Source organism: Chanodichthys erythropterus, chromosome 8, assembly GCF_024489055.1.
Source record: "Chanodichthys erythropterus isolate Z2021 chromosome 8, ASM2448905v1, whole genome shotgun sequence".
In the NCBI taxonomy this organism is placed as follows: Eukaryota; Metazoa; Chordata; class Actinopteri; order Cypriniformes; family Xenocyprididae; genus Chanodichthys; species Chanodichthys erythropterus.
Genome location: NC_090228.1, coordinates 16,802,728 through 16,825,386, shown reverse-complemented (window position 1 = coordinate 16,825,386; position 22,659 = coordinate 16,802,728). Strand labels below are relative to the sequence as shown.

Here is a 22,659-nt window from a genome sequence, read left to right as displayed (position 1 = left end):
ATACATTTTGATGTATTTTTGCCCAACCCTGGTCTTACCTTAATAACTGAACTTCATAACGTAAATGAAGCCTAAGAATTGTAATGTCTGTCAGAAATGACAAAAATGGCACTTTAATTTAAGCGGTGTGCCACAACACAAATATAAATGATTTCAATTTAGTCAAGTAGGCTATATGACTGTCTCAAAACCTATTGAGCTTCCTACCCAGACAGCACATGCCCAAAATGCATCGCGCGTAACTAACGAGAAATCATGAGAAAACCTCACAATTTCACGTTTTGGTGAATTTATATGAATTCGTACGATTTTTAGACCTTAAAACACAGGATACTTTTAAGTAAACATAAAGACCCTCGCAAAAGGCGCGTAAGCAAATCATTCGAAAATGTGCGACTGATTGAATTCGCCAAAAAACGTAAAATAATTACTAATTGCCCCGAGACTGTGATGTTCTGCGCACGCTATGTTGTATTTAAATGCTGTACACTATGCAAGAAATGCTTTGTTAGGCTCGTGCAGCATAAGTATCCATCATGCTGACTCGGAATGATATGCTGTTGAGGTAGGCAGCTCACTTCGCTTGGAGTCGATACCCGGACAGTTGCGCTCACTCCTCCTCCAGCGCGCATCATCTGAGGCACCTGAAACTTGCAGCTTTCTATCTGTCATACAGTCATGAACTGGACACTGCTCGTGTTCGGTAGTGTGTGCTTGCTGGTCCTGGGTGAGGATGCGTTCGTACAAGGGAAGCGCAACGCGCGAACAGTAACTTTCTCTCGGACTGCACGGGGTCACTCGAGACGTAGACGGGACACCTGGACTGGACAACCGCTTTTCACAGCATGCAAGTCTCCGCTGTCGCCCAAAGAACGAGAGCTTCTGCTCAGCCACACACACGAGGTGAGAACGATACTAAAGTTCACACAATCCAAATACAGTTTTTTTTTCTTTCTTTTTTTTTTATTATGTTTTTTTTTTTTTTTTGGCTGGTTTTTACATTTGACATTGAGATTAATGTCAAACGTGGCCCTGAGTTCATCCTACATTTATGGCGACAACGTTTATAATCGTGGTAAAGTAGGGAGAGTAAATTATGAGAATTTAAATTTCTGTGTGAACTATTCATTTAAATGGCAGACTGAACAGGAAAGTTCACTTTCATCAGTATATGTGCAACTCTGTCCTCTGCTTTTTAGACGGGGTTTCATGGTGATGATGGATCCAGTTTCACCCTCACATGGGTTGGAGATGGAATTGGGGTTAGTCATTCTTGCCTAAAAGATATCCCATCATAGTAATATATTTTATGGTTAATGTATTGATAATATGGATGAATATAGCAGCATTAGTCATATTCAGTCATTACATCAAATTGCGTTTGATAAAATGCTATTTGTTAGGTGTGTGAAATCATTCAGAACTAGTGTGAACCCTTTCCTGTCCATCTCAGGTAATCCTGGTCCTTTCCACACTCAGCGCTCCCTCGGATTCATTTTATGAAGGTGGTTCGACACGCCTTTACAGGAGGTCAGTGGTGCATTTTAACCCGTTCTCAAATAACATGGAGCTTTCACTGGCACTTCTGTTAATCAGCAATGCAACCACGATAATAGGCTGATGCCAATCTCAAAAAAGCCTAATATCGCCGTGGTTTATTGGTCTAGCCAATTGTTTGCAAGATACATTTACATGCAACCAGTTGGGACTTTCTTACTGATATGTTGAAACTTTTTACAGTGACGACTATGGAAAGTCTTTTCATGATATCTCCCATGCCATCAACAACACATTTATAAAGAAAGACTTTGGGATAAGTGCTGGACCTGGGAACCCTCAACAGGTAAATAAATGTCCTAACCTGAAGTCTGTAGCCATCTCTGAGAAAGCCACTTGTCAAACTTGTCTCAACTAATTCTAATTAATTAATATCTAATAGTAATAAAACTTTTTGTCATTCTTCGTAGTTGTCAGTAAGTTTTTCCATTCTGACAACAGAGAGATTCTGTCCAATCTACAACTGTCTCAAGACAGCTCATGGTTTAACGGAAGTTGCTATTGACAGCAGCCGCAGTGTCAAAGCGCACCTCAAACCACGCTTTTTTTTTTAAACTTCCTATGAAGTGGGGTTGGTGTGAAGCTAATTTCCTGCTGTTGTATTTTATTATTCTTGTTCTATTATTCTTTCTTATTTCATAGGGTTGTAATTATTTTACCAGAATGATACAATTTTATATTGCCATTACAGGTGATTCTAACAGCCAACGTGCCTTTCACCGAGAGGCCAGGAGGAGTTATTTTTACATCGATGGATGCTGGTGTGACGTTCAGATCAGTGCAGCTTCCATTCTACCCAGCACAGGCCATTCAGTTCCACTACCAGGACCCAAAATACCTTGTGGGCATCAGCATTGATGTGAGTAAAGTTTTCTGTCTTGTTTCATCTAGCCCCCTTAACAGGTTGTGAGGTGACTTGAGGTGTGAGGTCTTTACCACCCCCTCATTTTATTTTTATGTACTCGTATTCTCTTTAGGATGGGCTATGGCTCTCACAAGACTTTGGGAACAGTTGGTCTGAAGTTCACGAAGGAGTTCATACATTCACATGGTGAGAACAATAACACAATAATAGGGATCTGAATGAGTTTTATGAATAAATCTGTTTCATTTATGTAAGTAAATATAATTTTTTATTCTTTTCAAGGGGATCTGGAATTACTCTTTTCTTCAGTTCCAGCCCAAAAGGAACAGGTGCCTCTATATTATTTTCTTCTTCATTAAAGGATTAGTTTACTTTCAAATAAAATTTTCCTGATAATTTACTCACCCCCATGTCATCCAAGATGTTCATGTCTTTCTTTCTTCAGTTGAAAAGAAATGAAGGTTTTTGATTAAAACATTTCAGGATTATTCTCCTTATAGTGGACTTCAATAGACTTCAAACGGTTTAAGGTCCAAATGACAGTTTCAGTGGAGCTTCAATGGGCTTTAAACGATACCAGATGAGGAATAAAGTTCTTATCTAGCGAAACAATCGGTAATTTAAAAAAAAAAATGTATATGTATATGAAGAGTTTGGTTCCAAAACGCAAACTCCATTTTGATTAATTTGAGTAAAAAGGTGTTTTCTTTACCAATAAAGTGGCAAGATGAAAACCACTATTTTCTGTTTCAGACTTTCACATAGCATCTTTTGGTTATGAAAACATAAAAAATTCAAATCTACATTTTGATTTTAAAAAGTTTATTATAAAAACATATTATTTTTTTCCCAAAATGCAATAAATCCATGATACTTTTTTTTTCAAAATGCAATTAATCCATCAATATAAAAGTTATTTTTCAAATTGAAAATACACAACAAAGTAAGTTGATTCAAATGAGACAGTCTGAACTTTGCCAATATTTATCTCATATACAGACATTTTACTAAAAATACATTCAGCCGTCGCTCCCAAAATTAATTCAATTGGTCATCTTGTTAATGTTATAAATGATTTGTTATTACAGATTAAAGAGTATCTGGCGCCACCGTACGGTTAAATAAACACATTTTCCGAGTACATTGGTATTAAAAAGGGCTTTTTAAAAAAGCCTTCAATGTTTACAGTTGGTGGAATGGAGCGCTGTGATTGGTTGAGAGTGGATATATCGCGTTCTGCAGAAAAAGGAGACTGGCGTTTGTCGCGTTTTGGAAAGAAAGGGCATATACATTTACTCTTTTTTTTTGAAAATGACCGATGGTTTCGCTAGATAAGACCCTTATTCCTCGTCTGGTATCATTTAAAGCCCTCTGAAGCTGCACTGAAACTGTCATTTTGACCTTCAACAGTGGAGTCCATTGAAGTCCACTATAAGGAGAATAATAATCCTGGAATGTTTTCATCAAAAACCTTAATTTTTTTTCGACTAAAGAAAGAAAGACATGAACATCTTGGATGACATGGGTGTGAGTAAATTATCAGGAAAATTTTATTTGAAAGTGAACTAATCCTTTAAATCATCATTAAACAAGAATAATTAATCTTCTTTAAGAAACACTTTTAGTACAGCAGAAAAAATTGGTCATTCACTTTAAAGGATTAATTCACTTTAAAATGAAAAATACCCCTAGCTTTGTATATTACTTTCTTCTTTCAGATGAACACAATCAAGAGTTACATTTATATTAATAAATATCCTGATCCAAGCTTTATAATGGCAGAAAAGGGAACCAACGAGTATGAAGCTCAAGAAAGTGCATCCATTCATCATAAACAAACTCCACAAGAAAAATATCCATATTTAACAAGTTATAAAGTAAAATATCTAGCTTCTCCCAGACTGCCTTCCATATTCAACTTACGAAGAAAGTGTAACGCCTCTCACAGTTCAATACGCTACGTCCTACGCCTTCCATATTCAACTTACAAAAAAAGCGTATCTTGCTTCATAACTTGTTAAATATGGATATTTTTCTTACACAAATGCATCTTTATCCTCCGGAGCCAAGTGGAGTACGTTTATGATGGATGGATTTCTTTAGCTTCATACTCATTGGTTCCGTTCACTGTTATTATAAAGCTCGGATGTGTCAGGATATTTATTATTATGACTCCAATTGTGTTCATCAGAAAGAAGAAAGTCATATACACCTAGGATGGCTTGAGGGTGAGTAAAGCTTTGGCTAATTTTCATTTTGAAGTGAACTAATCCTTTAATGCTCATTAATTGACTTTATACATCAATTAACTATATTAACTATGTTTGAACCAGTGGAGGCAGCAAGACGAGGCGAGCTTATTCTGAGACGGACACAGGATTTTGGCAAAACCTTTGCCACCATCGCCAAGAACATCTTCTCTTTCGGATACATTGGTGGCTTCCTGTTTACCTCAGTCATGGAAAAACTGGTGTGGATCATTACAGACATGCGCACTCAAGCATGTGTTCACTCACATGAACACACTTCATGTTGTCCCTCTGTAAGAATCATCATGGCATGCTTGATTTATGAGATGTTGTGTTCACAGGGCTCTCCCCGTGTCATCTATGTGTCCTCAGACCAGGGGGACCATTTCAAAAAAGCTCAGCTACCATCAGCCACAACAGAGCAGGTGTGAAGAACACACACAAACTTGAACACACTTATAATACAAATTATAAATAATATAATTAAGTTATATTTCTAAAAAAAAATTTCATAAATATGTTTTGGGAAATGTATGCGAGTTGTGCCATTATTCCCTCTTCACCCTTACAAGTTGGTCCTGCTGATTTGGCAGGAAATAAAACCTGTTATAACCTCTCACAAAGTTGATTCAAGAGCTACACAAACTCATAACACTGTATGCAACTCTTTAACTCACTGTTGATGTCTGTTTGCAGTTCTACTCCGTTCTGGATGGAGATGAGGACATGATCTTCATGCATGTGGACAACCCTGGAGGTGCTGCTTCACACTTTTTAACTTCCTTTATTCCTCTTTCTCCATACTGTCAGAGCTGTAAAAGAGAAGTATCATTATTATTTAACAGCTCAACCACTGTTGCTGTCAGTTTAACAGCGTGGAGGCAAGACTTGTCAAGCAAGTTCCACTTTGTGCTGACATATCATATAATCTCTCTGCACAAGTTGCTCGACTCTTTTGGGTCAGGGTGTACGCTATTCATCTTTGAGTCTGGAAGTCTTTGTGCAGTGTAGATCATTGGAAAAAGATAAGAGTGAGGATGGTGTAGTTTTTCAGCCAGAGGAACACTAGAGAAAATCGCACACAAAAACACCCCTCATTGTTTTTACATGTATGTATGACGTACAGATGCAGTACATGGCTCATGTGAAGAGTTATCTTATTTCCCATCATGCTTTTACATATGTTTCTCACTGGATGTTCGATTTACGTTTTGTCACATGAAGCCGGTTAGATGGGTTTGCTGTGTGTTTGAATAACGATGCTTATGGCTGATCTCTTATCTCGCATGAGAGAAAGCTGTGTCAGCAGAGTGTTTGTTTGTGATGTGATCTCAAATGCTTACAGAAGACACATATTTTGGGACAATCTATACCTCTGATGACCGTGGAATCCTGTATTCTAAGTCTCTGGAGCGCCACCTGTTTGGCGGGGAGGGGAAGAGCGATTTCTCTAATGTTACATCTTTGAGAGGGGTCTATCTCACCAACATATTGGAAAAGGGTATGAACATTTGTTTCATGTTTTTTTTAAGTTGTCCTTAAAGGGTTAGTTCACCCAAAAATGAATATTTTGCATCAAGGATATTTGATGTGCTCCATAGATGTGTGTTGAGCCATAATAAAAGCCATAATTGTTATGTTATGTTCAGTTTTGTCATTCTTAAGTTGACATAGTTTCCCTGGGTGTCTGATTATTTATTCTGTTCACATGTTTTCAAATTAATTAGCCTATTAGTCCCTTGTTTGGTTTTTCATTTATACTCCTTGTGTTCCTGTCTACGTTGATGTTTAGGTTTGTGTGACCCATTTTCCTGCATGTTCCTGAGTGAATTTTATATTTAAGACTGTTTCCTGATCCCTTGGTCTTCTTGCGCTGCTTATACATAACCACCCGTGGCAATAATCACAATCACTTGATTTATATGGATTTCTTTTACAATCTCTTTATGAATTTTTTGAAGTGTCAAAGTTTTAGTGGAATGGAGGGACAGAAATCGCTTAGGTTTCATTCAGAATATCTTTATTTGTGTTTTGAAGATGTATGAAAGTCTAATGGGTTTGGAATGGCATGAGGGTAAGTAAATTATGACAGAATTTTCATTTTTGGGTGAACTATCCCATTAAGTACCAAATAGCCAATCACACTTGTAACAGTGCTGAAGTCATCACTAAAAGATGTCATACTCCTCTTGGGCCGCAGATGGACGCATTCGTTCAGTCATTTCGTTTGACAGAGGTGGTCAATGGAGATTTCTGAAGAAGCCAGAGAATGTGGATTGTCCGGAAAACTCAGAAAAGGTAACGGCTGAGGAGTAATGAGAAATTTTACGTGTTGAAGTTTTGATGAGCACAGTTTTCTTTGCTCTGTTTGCTATTCAAACAGGAAGTTGGAGAAGAACATTTTAAACATATTTTTAAAATGAGCCAATATTGGATGAACATTTTTCAAAAGAAAAAGCCTACTTTAAACATTTACATGTTACATTTAAAACATTTATGAATACAGTGTCATATAGATTAGCCTCAAGGCTTTTGACGATTGAGATGGAACAGAAGTCGTAATGTAATGGAATTAGTGTCAGATGTATTCTTCAGTATTGTGATGTAAATCCAAGTGAAACGGATTATCAAAAAAGACAAAATATAGGACAGGGACTTGTTTCTGTCCACTGGTTGTTAATTGGATCGACGCAGATCTGAATACAAGCTTGCAGAAAATGGATAGTGTATATTTTAATTTCAGGCAGACTTTAAATGTTACTGTAAATGTGTTTTCCAGTGTAACCTGCACATCCACGGAGAGCACAGTCACTTCAGCGGAATCACTCCCATGCTGCCTCTCTCTGAACCCACCGCCACTGGTTTGGTCATCGCCCATGGTAATAGTTCCTCCCATCTATCCTCACCACTTCCAACTTTCCCAACAAACTGGTCTAAATATTAAAATTTACTGCAGGCAGTGTAGGAGATTCCATTTCAGCTGCCCGGCCAGATGTGTATGTGTCTGGGGACGGAGGTTACACCTGGTTGGGGACTCTGAGAGGACCTCACCACTACAGCATCCTGGACTCTGGAGGCCTGATAGTAGCGGTGGAGGCGCATGGAGACAGAAAGATCAGCTCCATAAAGTAACACTATCACTTGCCCTGTTAAATGGAGTTGTACTGCACATGTTTTGAAAGAATGTAATTTGTGGTCGCTGTCATATACGACTATGTGTGTATGGATGTTTTCAGGTTTTCCACAGATGAAGGACAATGCTGGAAGACATATAATTTCACAGACCACCCGATCTTCTTGGCAGGTCTGGCTTCAGAGCCAGGCACTAAGACAATGAATATCAGCATTTTCGGCTACCGCCCAGATGATGATGATCAGCCCATGTGGGTGGCTGTCACCATAGACTTTGAGCACCTGATCAACAGAGAATGTAAGAAACTTTTCAAAAATTATGGGCAGTATTCAAATACTGTAATAAGTATCATATAAATATCATCAAGGCTCAGACCAGTGTTGGTGAAAGTTACTTTTAAAAGTAATGTGTTACAATATTGCATTACTCCCTAAAAAAGTAACTAATTGCTTTTTATGGAAAGTAAACTTTTGAGTGACTTTTTCTCATCTGGGCATGTTTGTTTTTTTAATAACAAAAAAAAAAACAAAAGTTCTATTTTTGGCAAATGTAAAGGCCCTTTCACATCAAAAGTGAAATGAATAAGCCTGAAGGAAATGCAAATTAATGCCTGTACAGTAAACCTTTCAGCTATGCTGCAATTCTGGATTGCAGAAGAATAGGATGCAGGAGAAGAAAATTAAACACTCTTACTTCAGCAATAAAAACAAAAAAAATGAAACACAAATGTGATGTTTATCTAAAGTCATTTTTGCTTAGTCTGATTGAATTGTATCACTGAAGGTCAGCAGCAAAGACATTGGTTAATAAAGTGAGATTAAATACACAAAGTATATTTGTGTAATTTAACATTTATTATTGCAGGTTTATGTAATATTCTGAGTTTGCATTTCACTGTTTTTATTCATTATGATGAATACTGTATCTCTTTTGTGCAAGTGAGATGAGTAAATGCTCACATTTAGTCTAGAACTACAATAGCCATCATGTTCACACAGCGCACACAACACCTCTGCACTTACTCGCGATTTCTTTCAACATGTGGACAGGAGAGCTGTCAATAAATTTGAAAACTTGCATTACTTATTTGAAAAAGTAATTCAGATATTTTGTTTTTTAATTTAAAAGTAATGCATTACTTTACTAGTTACTTAAAAAAAGTAATCTTAATACATAACTCACATTACTTGTAATGCGTTACCCCCATCACTGGCTCAGGCACACCAAATCGACATTAAAAAACTTTCGGCGATGACTGTCGTGTCACTTCTTGTCACTTACGTCTGGGCCAAAGAATTGTGCTTGAACACTGCAAAGCCAACGTGCAACACGCATATACATTTTGAACCTGCATGAGAGGAAATAACTTTCCATACCAGAAGTAGTCTGTATTCGTTATTCAAAAAGGCAACATTTTCTTCCCGTGTACTGGTTCGCTAAACTGAATAGCCAATCAGAGTTATTCAACCATCGACTTGCAGTGTTGCTGCATTAAAAAGGAAAAATTACAGTTCCTTTATAAATCAATTTTTTTTCAATCTCTCTGTGTGTTCTGGGTTGTTGCTAGGTGGTTGCTTACTGGCTCAAGTCTCAAGTCTCTTTGATACTCTAGTCCCTTAATAATTCTTTAGTGTAAGAAAACAAGATTTTTTTTTTACCAGTTTCATCATCTACCAGGTGAAATCATGAGTATGATTGCTTAGAAAAGTAACACCATTGCTCACACTACTCAAGATCATTCATATATGTACCACAAATGTGGCCATTTAGAACATAGGTTTAGGAGTTTGTTCAAATCATCATATTTCCTAGGTGGTGAACAGGACTATGTGAAGTGGTTGGCACACTCTGACTACGACTCTAACCCAGAAACAGACGGATGTCTCTTGGGCTACAAGGAGACATTTAGAAGACTGAAAAAACTTTCAGCATGTAGAAACGGGAGAGGATATGTGGTCAGCAGGCAGCAGCGCCCATGTCTTTGCACTAGAAAAGATTTCATGTGGTATGATAAACTGCATGACACACTGAGGTTTTGATTTCTGTTTGTGACCAAACAAAAATGTTTTCTGAACATCTCTCCTGTCAACAGCGACTATGGCTTCTATCGGCATGAAAACAGCTCAGAGTGTCTCCCACAGCCTGACTTCCTGAATCAAACCCAGGATATTTGCTTAGATGGGGAGCTAGAGGACTTTCAGACTTCAGGGTGATTAAATACATCTTGTTTTCTATTTCTAACACATACCTAAATGCATACGCACACTTCACTGTTATAATTATACCACTGTGTCAAACAGGTATCGTAAGATTCCCGGCGATAAATGTAAGGGTGGTTTCAGCCCTCCAAGAAACAATGCTTTCAAAAAGAACTGTGGGAAGGACGATTCACCTCCTTCCTCCTTGCATACTGAGAGATCAGTAAGTGGTCCTTTTTTGACAATCATTATGCATCATAGAGTGGCCAAAAAAAAATTCGGTAAAAATCAATTTATTTTGGGGCCATTCTTTGAGGATGGATGTTACATACAATGTGAAGAGCATAAATACTTTTAATAAGTAAAATTTGCTTATGCAATATCAACAACAGTGCTGTATTTTGGAAATTCATGTGTGATATTTTCAATAGTTCAAATAACAAGATGTGGGTTAGTTCACCCAAAAATAAAAATGATGTCATTAATGACTCACCCTCATGTCGTTCCAAACCCGTAAGACCTCTGTTCATCTTCGGAACACAGTTTAAGATATTTTAGATTTAGTCCGAGAGCTTTCTGTCCCTCCATTGAAAATGTATGTACAGTATACTGTCCATGTCCAGAAAGGTAATAAAAACATCATCAAAGTAGTCCATGTGACATCAGAGGGTCAGTTAGAAGTTTTTGAAGCATCAAAAATACATTTTGGTCCAAAAATAACAAAAACTACGACTTTATTCAGCATTGTCTCCTCTTCCGGAATCCTTTCCAATTGATTCCATTGAATTGATTCCATTGAATCCTTTCATCTGTCGGCGTTGGTAATGTACTTTTACATCGCCGTGGTTGTTTTTGGCGATTAGGACATCCGCGACATGCGGGCGCACCGGATAACACGTCAGCAACGTCTTACCTCAGCAGCGTCACTGCGGAGTCGTGAACCTGGATGAGAATACCTTAATGAAAATATCTTAAACTGTGTTCCGAAGATGAACGGAGGTCCTAACGGAGGTTTGGAACGAGTCATTAATGACATAATGTTTGGGTGAACTAACCCTTAAATGTTGAGTAACTTCAGTAACTCAGATCAATTCAGTTACTTTTGGTCTGTTTTTGCTTTGTCTGTATTTTTTTTTTTTTTTTTTAATGACTCATTCATAAAGACTGATTTGCCACGATCTATGGTTTAACAATACAACTGCAGATCGAGTCATATAAAATTCCCTCCACTAGTGCATAGACTAAAATATAAGACCCTTCATTATTTTTGATAAATAAATTTACATACTGTCCTTTTATTTGCAGCCAGGCATGCTGGTTCTTATTGTGGTGTGTACTTGTGTAGGGGTCATTGGTTTGGTTATTACTGCCGCTTTAATAATCACTTCAAGGAAAATAAACTGTAGACAAAGGTAAGGTAACATGATAAAACCTTCATGGTTTTTGTGTTCGATATTACATCTGACATACAAATTGCCTTACAGAAGTCACATTCTCTTCTGGTCAAATTCTGTCCCCTGCAGGTCACCTGCGTATCGCTTTTCTGCTCTGCAACTCCAAGAAGATGATCTGTATGTTAGCAATGAGAGCAGCCCCAATGGCAAAATAAATGGTTTCCAGGTCCAGGAAGATTCAGATGACGTGAGCTTGATGAATCATACAATATTATCTTCTCCTGCATCCATTCAATTTGGCTGTTTATATTTATTTAAAATTGAACGTATTATAACCCCCCTCCCCCCATTATTATTATTATATTAATATTATTTTGCATTCACTTGCTGACCTTTTTATCTTTTTTTTAGGATCTCATTGAATGAACACCATATAAATTGGGAACTACTCAGGCTTTGCAGACAGGTGTGAATTGTTTCTACTGAATCTCAAGCCCTGGCACTGTAACTGGACAATAAATGCCTAGAAATAATGGTGAACTGCAAATGATATCTTGCTGCGGTCAGGTTCTTGTTTTGTTCTGTGAAGTGTCTTATACAGAGACCAGAGGATAATGTATAATTACGAGTGAATTTACCTTCAGACTCTCTGTCTTTTGCACTGGAATCATTCATATTCCCTCAAGCTGCTGCTGTCAATCCTCCTTGAGCTTTGGGACTATGTATTTTCAAATAGACCAATCTACTGTTTTTGAATTGTAAATAAATTAAAATGCATCTAAACAGCCTGCATTATTTATGCTCTTCCTATCATACACATCTAAATAATTGTTTTATTACACCGTGTTAAGGATATTTATATTACAGAGTAGCTTATATAATTATAAAACAATCTGATTTTTTTAAATAGTTTGACATAGAATAAAGAATGTTGCATTGCGGAATAAAGCATAAAATTGCTCTACCACTGTAGCTAATATAATACCACTATAGAATAATGTCAAATGAGAAAGAGACCAAACAGTTGTGTCTTTGAAAAACAAATAAACCACACACCTCACATCAACATTCACATCACACCAGACACTCACACATCTTCACTAAAACACCGATCTGACTGAAGAAGCCTGTATTGCTATAAAATATTCTTGGATCTTGAGTCAGATTATATATAATGTAATTCATTTATTTTATTATTATTTTTTCATGTACATGACAAAATAATAAAATAAATGAATTACATTATACATAAAGAAAGTATGTAGTATTGCATTCTAAATACAAGTTTTTATTAGTCCATTGTCTGTGTATATTATTAAACATAAAGTATATTCACATATGCTGTCCACACTAAATATCTATAATTTTCTTATTTAAGCACAGCTTATTTTAGTTTAGTTTAACAAAGCATCTATGACTTTAATACTTGTGCTATGTTGAAAATCCTATCACACTCGTGGTGTTCCCAGTCAAAAATGACCAGCCTGCAAAAAAATTGCTTATAAATCTCTTGTTATGCTACTTTATCACCAAATATTGGATTCAATATTTTTGTCAGCTTGTGTGCATGGATGCACGAGTATGCATATACCCCCACATGCAGAGGTCCAAGGCCTTTATTTTTGCTCGGCCACATGTACATATGTGAACATGATGAACACGCTCCTGAACACTAATTGTTTCTCTGATTTTTGACTTTCCCATTCATTTTCGATGGGTGGTCATTTTTGACCAATATCAGCTCAGATCAATGTGGCCTACGATTAATCCGTTTCAAAAAATAAATACAAAACATGTCCTAATTTAAAGAAAACAAGGTGACAAAAAGATGGAATATTGGTAATAAAATAGTGTAACAAGTGATTTATCATTTTTGACCAGGAACACCACAAGTGTGATTTTATGCCTTTTTGCAATAAATAAAAACCAAAATAAATTTTTTTCCTGCTTAAACATTAAAGCACACTAGTGTGATAATCAATGCACATTTTCAAAATTATCCACAAAAAAAAAACTTTTTTCACTCAAAAACTGAAGTGCCTACTCTCAGATAGATGAGGCCAACGATTAATCAGATCCAAAAAGAAATACAAAACCAGTCCTAAATGAAAGAAAAAAAGCTGGCAAAAAGTTTGAATCCAATATTTGGTGATAATATAGCATAATGAGAGATTTATAAGCAATTTTTTGTAAGCCGGTCATTTTTCAAGTCCAATGCGATAACATTAACTAGTATTTTCGGGAAAAATAACATCTCCTCCGGGTCAAAATGACACAAACACTGCATGAGTGTTAAAAATAATTACAAAATAATATTTAAAAAGGATTTCAGGATGAAACCATAACTGATACGCACTACGCAGTGGGCGGGCCTCCTGTAGGACACGCCCCCCACATGACGTTTCGGTCTCTCAAACACACGTACACAAACGCACGCTCCTCCTTGAAAGTGAACCCGGATGTGTCGGGACATTCAGCACTGTGTCGCCGTGGCACCCAGGGCACCAGGTACTTCTTTCTATTCTCCTCGACTTTATTAGTGTAACAATAGATCAGCTGTTCTTGAATTTATACTAGCTTTTCTTTGTTTAAAGCTTTATTCTTGTTTTTTGTTTATATATTCGTCGCATGCTAATGGCTACTTTCACTTTACTGCTGTCAACCAACACCTAAACTACTCTCTAAAACCGTTTAGGTTTTAAATTCACTCCTGCCAACTTTGTCAGGCATAATAAGAGGTTTTGAGGATGTATGCTTTTTGGGGGGCATGTTTATTTGGCTGATGTGGACCTGAATCGTTTTCAGACATCAGGAACTTCTAAGTTTGCACTTCCATTTGCCACCTAATACAAGTGATCACAAATAGAAGTATTAATATGATTTATTTAATGGACAGTGCTGATACTGATATCTTATTAAGTATAATGCTGAACACTGGTTTCTAAACTATTTACTAAAAATTAACCAGAATAATTAAAAACAAATTGTGCCTTGTCTTTTTTCACAAACATCTTGATAATCTGGATTATATTCCTGCTAGTAATATAAATAGTGTATCTGAAATACTTAGGAATTCAGGCTTTTGTTATATGATGATATTTGATCTCACATCAGGTGTCTGGATCTCAGCTTTACTTTGCTTGCTGAGCCTTCACGATGATGCGAGCAGGAGGTGTGTTCCTTTTCTTTCAGTATAAACTCCGCTTATATTTACATTACATGTGACCAAAGGCAAATATTTGCACAGTTGCCACTCACAATATGTTGTTGTAATGTGACTGTATTCTTGTAGTAAATAGTTTAGCTTGAAGACATTGGAAAATTGCACTAATCCTAATCCAGTTAAGGTTAACTATGCAAAAGTATACAAAAAATAGTTAAAATGAAGTATAATATTATATTATAAATGAAGGCCATAATATTACAATGATAACTATGGACTTCATAAGTTTAAAGGTGCAATGTGTAAAATTTGGGAGGATCTATTGACAGAAATGCAATATACATTATTATACATAACGATGTTTTCAGTGGTGTATAAAGACCTGTTATGTTTTTATTACCTTAGAATGAGCCATTTCTATCTACATATACCGTGGGTCCCCTTACATGTTAAGTCGCCATTTTGCGCCGTCATGTTTCTACAGCAGCCCTAAATGGACAAAAACTCTACAGAGCGTGTTTCATCACTATAGCTGCGTCCGAAATCGAGTACTTCTCTACTATATAATACCTGGAAAAACCGTATGCGAACAGAGTAGCATGTCCGAATTCATAGTATTCAAAACAGTAGGCGAAAAGTACATGGATGTCTTACTACTTTGAGTGAGATTCTGAATTGTGCATATGATGGACATGGTACTATCCTATGAGGCCACAGGAGAGGATTAGTGAATGGAGTTGAAGGGACGTAACTGAAGCTGGTAGGTCATGTGACGGTAACAGCACGGTGGATGTAGTATGTCCGAATTCATTCGTACTACATAAAACGTACTTTTTCAACGGACGTGAAGTAAATTTAAATTCAAATGTAGTACCTACTCAACAGTACGTGATTTCGGATGCAGCTAAAGTTGTTCTTCTAAATCGTTCATGTTTTTAGAGGCAGCTTGCATCCTCACTACGTTGAATACATGAAGAGTAGTCGTCTGGTTTACTAGAAGAGGACACCGTTCTTTGTTAGAAGTAAGAAGAAGCCTTATTGCATGACTGGCTAACGTACTCTCTGCTGTCCCAGACGAAATGCCCCAAATCTTTGACTTGTGTCGGCCAGACGGCCACCGTAGCTTCTCTATTTTGCTTCAAAAGGGAGGGGTGAGCTGCCGTTGGTTGCAGTTCGCAACCTCACCGCTAGATGCTGCTAAAATTTATACACTGCACCTTTGAGAATATGCTAATTTGGTTTTATGTCAATTTATGTTACTAAATATTTGTTATTTTCATTGTACTATTTGCATTGTTTTCCCAAACAATTTTTTTTTTTTTTTTTTTTTTTAACAGGAATTTTGAAACTTGCTGTGCTGGTTTCTGTTTTGTTTTTGGCTGTGTTCCTGGCCTTTGAGCTATTACAGAGTAATATGAATCTTAATATGGGGAAAGTCTTTGGTGAGTTCATTCATGCAGCCATCTTCTCTATCACACACACACACAGGACCTGAAGTTGAAATTGCACATGTTTTCTGTTAGTTAAAGGTACAATTTGTGATATTTTTTTCCGCTAGAGGTCGCTAGAAGCCTATTCAAAACAAAGGCGTAGTTTGATGACGCCAAGTTTTAGAGCGGAAACTTGGGACATGTGGTCTCCATCTCAACGGACGGTGCAAAAGAATAGGGATTGGAGTCTGGAAGAACTCATGTTCATGGATGCGATTATTAACGTTACTGTAGTATGAAGCAGAGCAGGACCGAGGGTTGTGGGAGCTGAACGAGGAGCTGGAGCGATTGATCAACACACGCCTCACGAGCAGCGGGGCTTTTATTATGACACAGTCGCCGGCGCCGCTTCCTCTTTTCCGGTCATGAGTTTACGGGAGCTGTCCTTGTCGGCAGAACCAGTGGCAGATGGTAAACAGTAATTATGTTCCATAAATAAGTAACACAATCCACCATAAAACGTGCAAGAAGTAAATAAGGAACTCCTTGAAGCAAGCTAGTGGTTTGCTGGACGCTAGACACTACTTCCGCATTTGTCCACGGCACTGTTGTCATGTGGTTTCTACGTCAGTAAAGGCGGTAACAAAGGTAACTGACGTCATTGACCGGCGACTGCACTGCCCCGTGTCACTGTTTAGAATGGGAATTTTCTCATGATTTACAAGTAGTTGAAAACATTAGAGATATTGTTAGTAATAAACTGGACAAAATATATAACACTAGCTTAGTGGTTTTTGGATATTTTACTGCAAAAATTTTACATATTGTACCTTTAAGTAACCTAAATAGCTTGTTTAGTTAAGGAATGGCTTCGATTTATCATCTTTCAGTGTTTTACATGGCACGTTGCTATTGGCTAATTGACATTTGTTTCTCTACAGCACGATATGCAAATGCAGAGATCGTCCGTGAGTACATATTATCTTTTATTTTTCAGTTGAGGAGGGTGAAAATGATTTCTATTCCTTGATCCTCCTGGGCTCTTCTTGAACTTTTGTTTAGAACAGAGCTGTTCACAACCCAATCATAGCTTTGCATACTAATGCAGATGCAGAGTATTAACAATATGAATAATTCATATGCATATATGTGTGCGTGTGTGTGTGCGTGTGTGTGCGTGTGCGTGTGTGTGTGTGTGTGCGTGTGCGTGTGCGTGCGTGTGCGTGTGCGTGTGTGTGCGTGTGTGTGTGCGTGTGTGTGTGCGTGTGTGTGTGCGTGTGCGTGTGTGTGTGCGTGTGTGTGTGCGTGTGCGAGTGGGGGTGGTGTGAATAGTACGTAGGTGTTAGATTCCTGACATCAGGGACAATGTTCGATAGTTGTCACACTGAATGTGTCATGCTGGTGCCATTTACTTAGTCATCTGATAAAGTATATGTGTTTGGGTGTGGTCTTCTTTTTATAATTTACTCTACTTAAGAAATGTATCACAAGACATAATAAACAGTGTGATATTGATTCAGCATGAAGATGTCTGTCTGGTATACATGTACATAGATAAACAATTAATAAATAACCCAGACAGAGGGCAAGAACATGTTTAAAAATAGGAAATAGGACAGACGTCTCTATGTTTATGTATGTATTCTTATTGTTTTCAGCAACCAGGCCACCGCGCCACAAATGCGGCCTTTCTAAATCATGTCCTGAGGACCATTATGCCTTTAAGATCACCAGTGGAGCAGCCAGTGTAGTCGGTCCGAAAATATGTTTTCAGGATAATGTGTAGGTTTTACACACAATTGAAAAATACAAATCCTGACTTGTGAATTTTAGCTTGGTGAATCAGTGGAAACATGAGAATAATTTTGACGGCTGCTGTTTGAACTCTTTCTTTTATCAGATTAATGAGCGGAGTAAAGAACAACGTTGGACGTGGTATAAACATCGCATTGCTCAACGGTGCACCTCCTTTTTGTATTTAAAAACATGTTGATGCTGAAACCTTTTTAAGTGAATAGTGGCAGTGTAGGCAAATTTGTGTTTTGTGGTTAATAGTTTAGTGTGAAGTCAAATCCAGTAGATACTGAGAGAATTTGGACGGCATTAATCCACAATTTTTTACAGGGAAGACTGGCGAGCTGACCAAGACTGATTCCTTTGACATGTGGTCTGGAGGTAAATCTGCCTTTACTCCCCATATCTGGTTTCCATATACGAGTGATTCAGTCACAAGTGCATAGTGTATTCTCAAACTTTTTGACTCCCTATTGGTCCCCACTTTTGTTGTAATGAAAGCTGCTCATAATTTCATAATTAAAGGGTCTAAATATTTAGAATTCAGAAACCCTTGTTATTAGCGACACTGGTGGCCATTAAGTGAACTGCAGCCAGCAATTCATACATGTAACATACAAGAGACAGAATGCGATTCAAAGCCCACCACGTTATACTATAATAAGTAAAAATAAGTTATACTGTTAATGAACATCCCGGCACCATCCACACTGCTGGGAGAGACATTTAGATGAATATGTAAATATGTTGCACGCTTTCCTCAATAAGTAAATAAACGTATAACAAAAATGACAGCTGCTGTCAAACAGCAGTAAAGAAAGCATCTGATCATAGCGATGTGGATATGCTTGTGCCAACTCTACAATTCACTGGCATCATGTCCACAGATGATGTTATTAAAATTAAACTGTTAAGATAGTTTGATTATAAAGTATATTTGAGAATATAGACTATATAGGTCTGACTATGTGAGACTATAGTTTGAATTAATCCCTTTCCTTTGCATGACACATAGACATTACAGTACAGAATAGTTCTTTCGACATTAACCTGAACATTGTATAAGCGTTCATGAACGTCACGTGACATACTTTCACATACTGAGAGTCCTTCACATAAAAATTCAAAAGTCTACAGGCTTTTCATGGACAGCCTAAAAAGTCTGGGAATGTCTTGTTTTAACTTTCATTTACTGCTGCCAATTTAGCGATTTTTGTCACTATATTTAACTGCTTCCTCACCACTTTTGAGTGGCTTTTTTTCAAAAGCCTAGGGACAAATCTAGCATCTTCTTGGACAAATCTTATCTAGATTCCGTGACTCACCCACTGATCTATATTTATATTAATATAGAGCGGTGGACTCGCCAGTATGACGTCATTTAACATTTAGTGACCAGTTTTAGCTACTTTCAGCTGAAAGCAATTTGCAACACTGGTCTTGTTACAAGCTGTTCACACACAGTCAATAAGAAAAAAAAGAGATTAATATATGAAAATTCTTACATATAAAATTAAAATAATTAAATTTCATAATTCCAGGCATTTCAAGAACTTTCCCTCAGCATTCACACTCTTTTACAGTCGTTCAGGATAAGGTTTTTTCTATTAATTATTTTTAATCACAAATAACAATTTCTACCTGATGATAAAATATTTTACTGCCTGACCTATTTATTATAGTAATTTCCATGACTTTTCCAGGTCTAGAAATCACACTTTCAAAATTCCCTCATGGTTTTCAAAGACTGTGAGAACCCTTATTCTTAAATAAAAATGACAGTTGTTGAGGGAACAAATTTAACTAAGAAATAAGACAAATATTTTTAAAGGTTTTGGGCCCTGTTTCAAAAACAGGGCTTAGACTAAGCCAGGAGTAAGTCATAGTTAAATTAAGATATTTAGGTAGATTTTTTGAAATGTGCCTTAGTTAAAATTGCCTAAAATCAAAAGAAATAAACATTTGAAATATATCAGTCTGCGTGTAATGAATGAATATAATATACAAGTTACACTTTTTGAATGGAATTAGTGAAATAAATCAACTTTTTGATGACATTCTAATATGACCAGCACCTATATAATATATACAGTCAAACCAAATATTATTCAGACACTAAATATAATTTTTTATTTTTTTTACTAGTGAGTGCAGGACACTATAGTTCATTTATGTAAGTGAGGATAGAAAAATAAAGTAAACTTTGACATATTATACCCAAAAATTCTTCATACAGTGGACTATCAGTTAAATTGATCTGACCATGTTTTGCTTAAGTGTTATCTGACATAATTAAGATCATTTTTTTTCTGATACCGTTTAACTCTGAGATCTTGTCATATTTTATTACCATTTTTTTAAACCATAGTGAATAAACTATATTAATGAATGAAATGTTCAAGGTGTCTGAATAGATTTTGGCTTGACTGTACATAACTATGTTTTCAGTGGTGTTTAAAGACCTTACATAATGAACCGTTATGTTTTTATTACCTTAGAACGAGCCATTTCTATCTTGCCTTTCTATCAAATCATGACAAAAAATGGCATTTTTCAGGCTGGATCAAGCTAATGCACATGCACCGTCCTAAATGCGGGTTTCTTGTGCCTCATTTCGGAGGCACGATTCTGACTCTTTCTTTAGGAACCGGAGCTTCTAACGGCCACTGCAGTGACGCAGTGACTTTACCAATTGGCGAATGGCTCTTATTTAGAAGGCAGGACTTATTCCACCATATTGGGCATTGCACTTTCTCCCATTCAAAACAATATGAGTGACGTGTCTTGTGTTTTATAGTCTTTGTGTTTATTTTAAATTATATTTTAAAACCAATTTCTTGCAGCCCAATTGTGCTGAGGCTTCCTGGTTTCTGGTGGGTTCCGGCCTCCGGGTTGAGAACCACTGTTTTAATTGGCTCACAAGAGACTTATATTAATACCAGTTATAAACGGGGCCACTGTCTCATAGTTTCATTGGTTAGAGCTCATTTGTAGTAGTTATGTACATTTTCCCTTTGAGACGCTTATAAAACGTAATCTTTTTAAATATTAATTTTAAACGTTCTTTCGTTCTGTCTAGATGTGAACCTGCTCATCAAATTCTTGAAGGAAATAGAAGATGGAAGCATTGTCATGATGGCCACTTTTGATGATCCTGCAACAAAGTGAGCCACTTCACTACATTTTTGGTCAAACCTTTACAGATCTGTCTCGGTTTGTATATTTATTGCATTTATTTTTTTGATTATGTACAGGCTGAATGAAGAGGCCAGAAATCTGATAGCAGATTTGGGCAGCTCGAGCATCGGCATATTGGGCTTCAGAGATAACTGGGTGTTTGTTGGAGGCAAAGGGATCAAAACAAAGAGCCCCTTTGAGCAGGTAAATTTGCCTTGTGTCTTTTTTTTCAGGCTGCAGCCCCCACTAATAAGGGGCCATGTCCTGTTCAATCTTTGGAATAATAGTTGAAGTATCTAATAAACCATCTCATGCATCTTCAGCACATCAAGAACAATGCAGAGACCAACAAATATGAAGGCTGGCCAGAAGTTTTGGAGATGGAAGGATGCATTCCTATAAAACACGAGTGAAATCAACTTTTCACTGTATTTAAAATTATTTCGCATTTTAATGTACAGCCTGGAGAAAATTGAAGAACTCACATTTGAACATATGTAAGAGTAGAATAGACTTTAAATCTGAAGTCTTTAATCCTACCATTAGAGCTCCTGAGTGTTTGCTGCTCTATATGTATTTATTTAACAGGGTTCCCACTCTTTTTGAATTTCCACTACTTCCATCACATAATCACTAGATAAGGATTTGTAAACTCATTTTAAATGGATTTAACTTACAAAGAGCAATATGTTGCCAGTGAAATATTTTACAAAAAAATAAAAAATAAATAATATAAAAAATATATATATTTACTATAGAAATCTTGTGAATTTTCAGCCTTGAAAATCACTATTTGCACATTCCATGCTTGTGGGAAGCCTGATTTGTAGGATTTATTGTTCTTATTGGTCCATAAACAGCAAGTTTTCTGCCATTTGCAAGGCTCCAGTGTCATAAGGAGATGATTAGGAGATTTACTTCATTTTTTTCCCTTCCAAAAAATGAAGGTAGGGGGTTGCTCTCTTTTATTTATCACTGCACTATGACACTCTAAATGTTAATCAGATTGTATTGAAGATAAATGGATAATGTTTTATTTTGTTTGTAGTTACATTTTGTTTTTTACAGTCAACCAGGTTGACTGTTGGACTTTATTCCTGATATGATTTTTTTCTTGGAGGGGGCGGCTTCTAATGTAAAACTACTGTCACCAGTTGTATGCTGTTTGATCTTTTTAGTATCTTTTGGGAATGTTGTTACATTTGGAGTGTTGTTGGTGTTGACAGTCCATCTGGTATCTGCATATTCTGAAATTGAGTAATATGTCTAGCAGCTGTTACATACAGTTAATGTTCATATCAAGCAATAATATCATACAATATAACTGCTTTCATCCCTGGGTGTGCCTTCTGCAGTACCAGTAGTATGTGCTTTCCTGCCCAACAATTATTAAAACCATCATCTCTACTTGTTAATTTTATCATTTCCGGCACAATTGTAACTATATACTGTGAAGTCGTGGAATGAAACCCTTTTCTTTTGTAAGAACCATATTGTGTGCCTTTTTTTTAATATACCACAATTATAAGATATGCTAAGTGATTTTGTGTGAAATTCTTGATGTTACACGTCATTGCCTTAATATGTAAAGCTGTTCTGAGGATTTATTTAGTATAAATTAAATCAAATTGTGTATTGTGAGATTGCAGTTTTTCCCAATGGCTCAAAGATTTTTTTTTTTTATGTTTCATATAAAATG

At 36.7% G+C, this 22,659-nt stretch overlaps 3 protein-coding genes across 4 annotated transcripts in view; 2 read left to right on the top strand and 1 right to left on the bottom strand.

Moving 5' to 3' along the window:
* Positions 1-602: 602 nt before the first annotated feature.
* On the top strand, positions 603-12,247 carry si:dkey-159a18.1 (sortilin). Its single transcript, XM_067392077.1, has 21 exons — positions 603-903; positions 1,200-1,262; positions 1,454-1,530; positions 1,741-1,843; positions 2,249-2,416; positions 2,535-2,608; positions 2,705-2,751; positions 4,756-4,892; positions 5,013-5,096; positions 5,368-5,428; positions 6,017-6,172; positions 6,872-6,969; positions 7,451-7,550; positions 7,628-7,799; positions 7,908-8,101; positions 9,617-9,809; positions 9,897-10,013; positions 10,105-10,225; positions 11,308-11,414; positions 11,526-11,643; positions 11,808-12,247. Exons 1-21 carry the CDS (start codon positions 679-681, stop codon positions 11,820-11,822), a joined length of 2,430 nt encoding a protein of 809 aa, XP_067248178.1. The 5' UTR covers positions 603-678; the 3' UTR covers positions 11,823-12,247.
* Positions 5,349-22,659, bottom strand: part of ppp6r2a (protein phosphatase 6, regulatory subunit 2a) — a 38,740-nt gene continuing 21,429 nt past the window's right edge. The window contains exon 24 of the transcript XR_010895716.1: positions 5,349-5,483. The gene's annotated coding sequence lies outside the window, so the exon portion shown is untranslated. The remainder of the gene's footprint in view (positions 5,484-22,659) is intronic.
* fam3c (FAM3 metabolism regulating signaling molecule C) lies at positions 13,807-22,637 on the top strand. Of its 2 annotated transcripts, XM_067392082.1 has the most exons (10): positions 13,807-13,904; positions 14,511-14,568; positions 15,897-16,001; positions 16,931-16,957; positions 17,648-17,771; positions 17,890-17,948; positions 18,114-18,164; positions 20,863-20,947; positions 21,038-21,164; positions 21,284-22,632. In XM_067392082.1, the coding sequence occupies exons 2-10, from the start codon at positions 14,553-14,555 to the stop codon at positions 21,371-21,373; spliced, it is 684 nt and encodes a 227-aa protein (XP_067248183.1). In that variant the 5' UTR covers positions 13,807-13,904; positions 14,511-14,552; the 3' UTR covers positions 21,374-22,632. The 2 variants fall into 2 exon arrangements, with proteins under 2 accessions (XP_067248183.1, XP_067248184.1); XM_067392083.1 differs by lacking the exons at positions 17,648-17,771; positions 17,890-17,948 and having other exon boundaries at positions 21,284-22,637.

Excerpts from the sequence above, each read along its gene's own strand:
- si:dkey-159a18.1 (XM_067392077.1), top strand. The coding sequence starts at position 679 with ATGAACTGGACACTGCTCGTGTTCGGTAGTGTGTGCTTGCTGGTCCTG. Across the intron at positions 904-1,199 it reads TGCTCAGCCACACACACGAG|ACGGGGTTTCATGGTGATGA; the intron begins GTGAGAACGATA and ends TCTGCTTTTTAG. Across the intron at positions 10,014-10,104 it reads GAGGACTTTCAGACTTCAGG|GTATCGTAAGATTCCCGGCG; the intron begins GTGATTAAATAC and ends TGTGTCAAACAG.
- fam3c (XM_067392082.1), top strand. Across the intron at positions 16,002-16,930 it reads TAATATGGGGAAAGTCTTTG|CACGATATGCAAATGCAGAG; the intron begins GTGAGTTCATTC and ends GTTTCTCTACAG. Across the intron at positions 16,958-17,647 it reads TGCAAATGCAGAGATCGTCC|CAACCAGGCCACCGCGCCAC; the intron begins GTGAGTACATAT and ends TATTGTTTTCAG.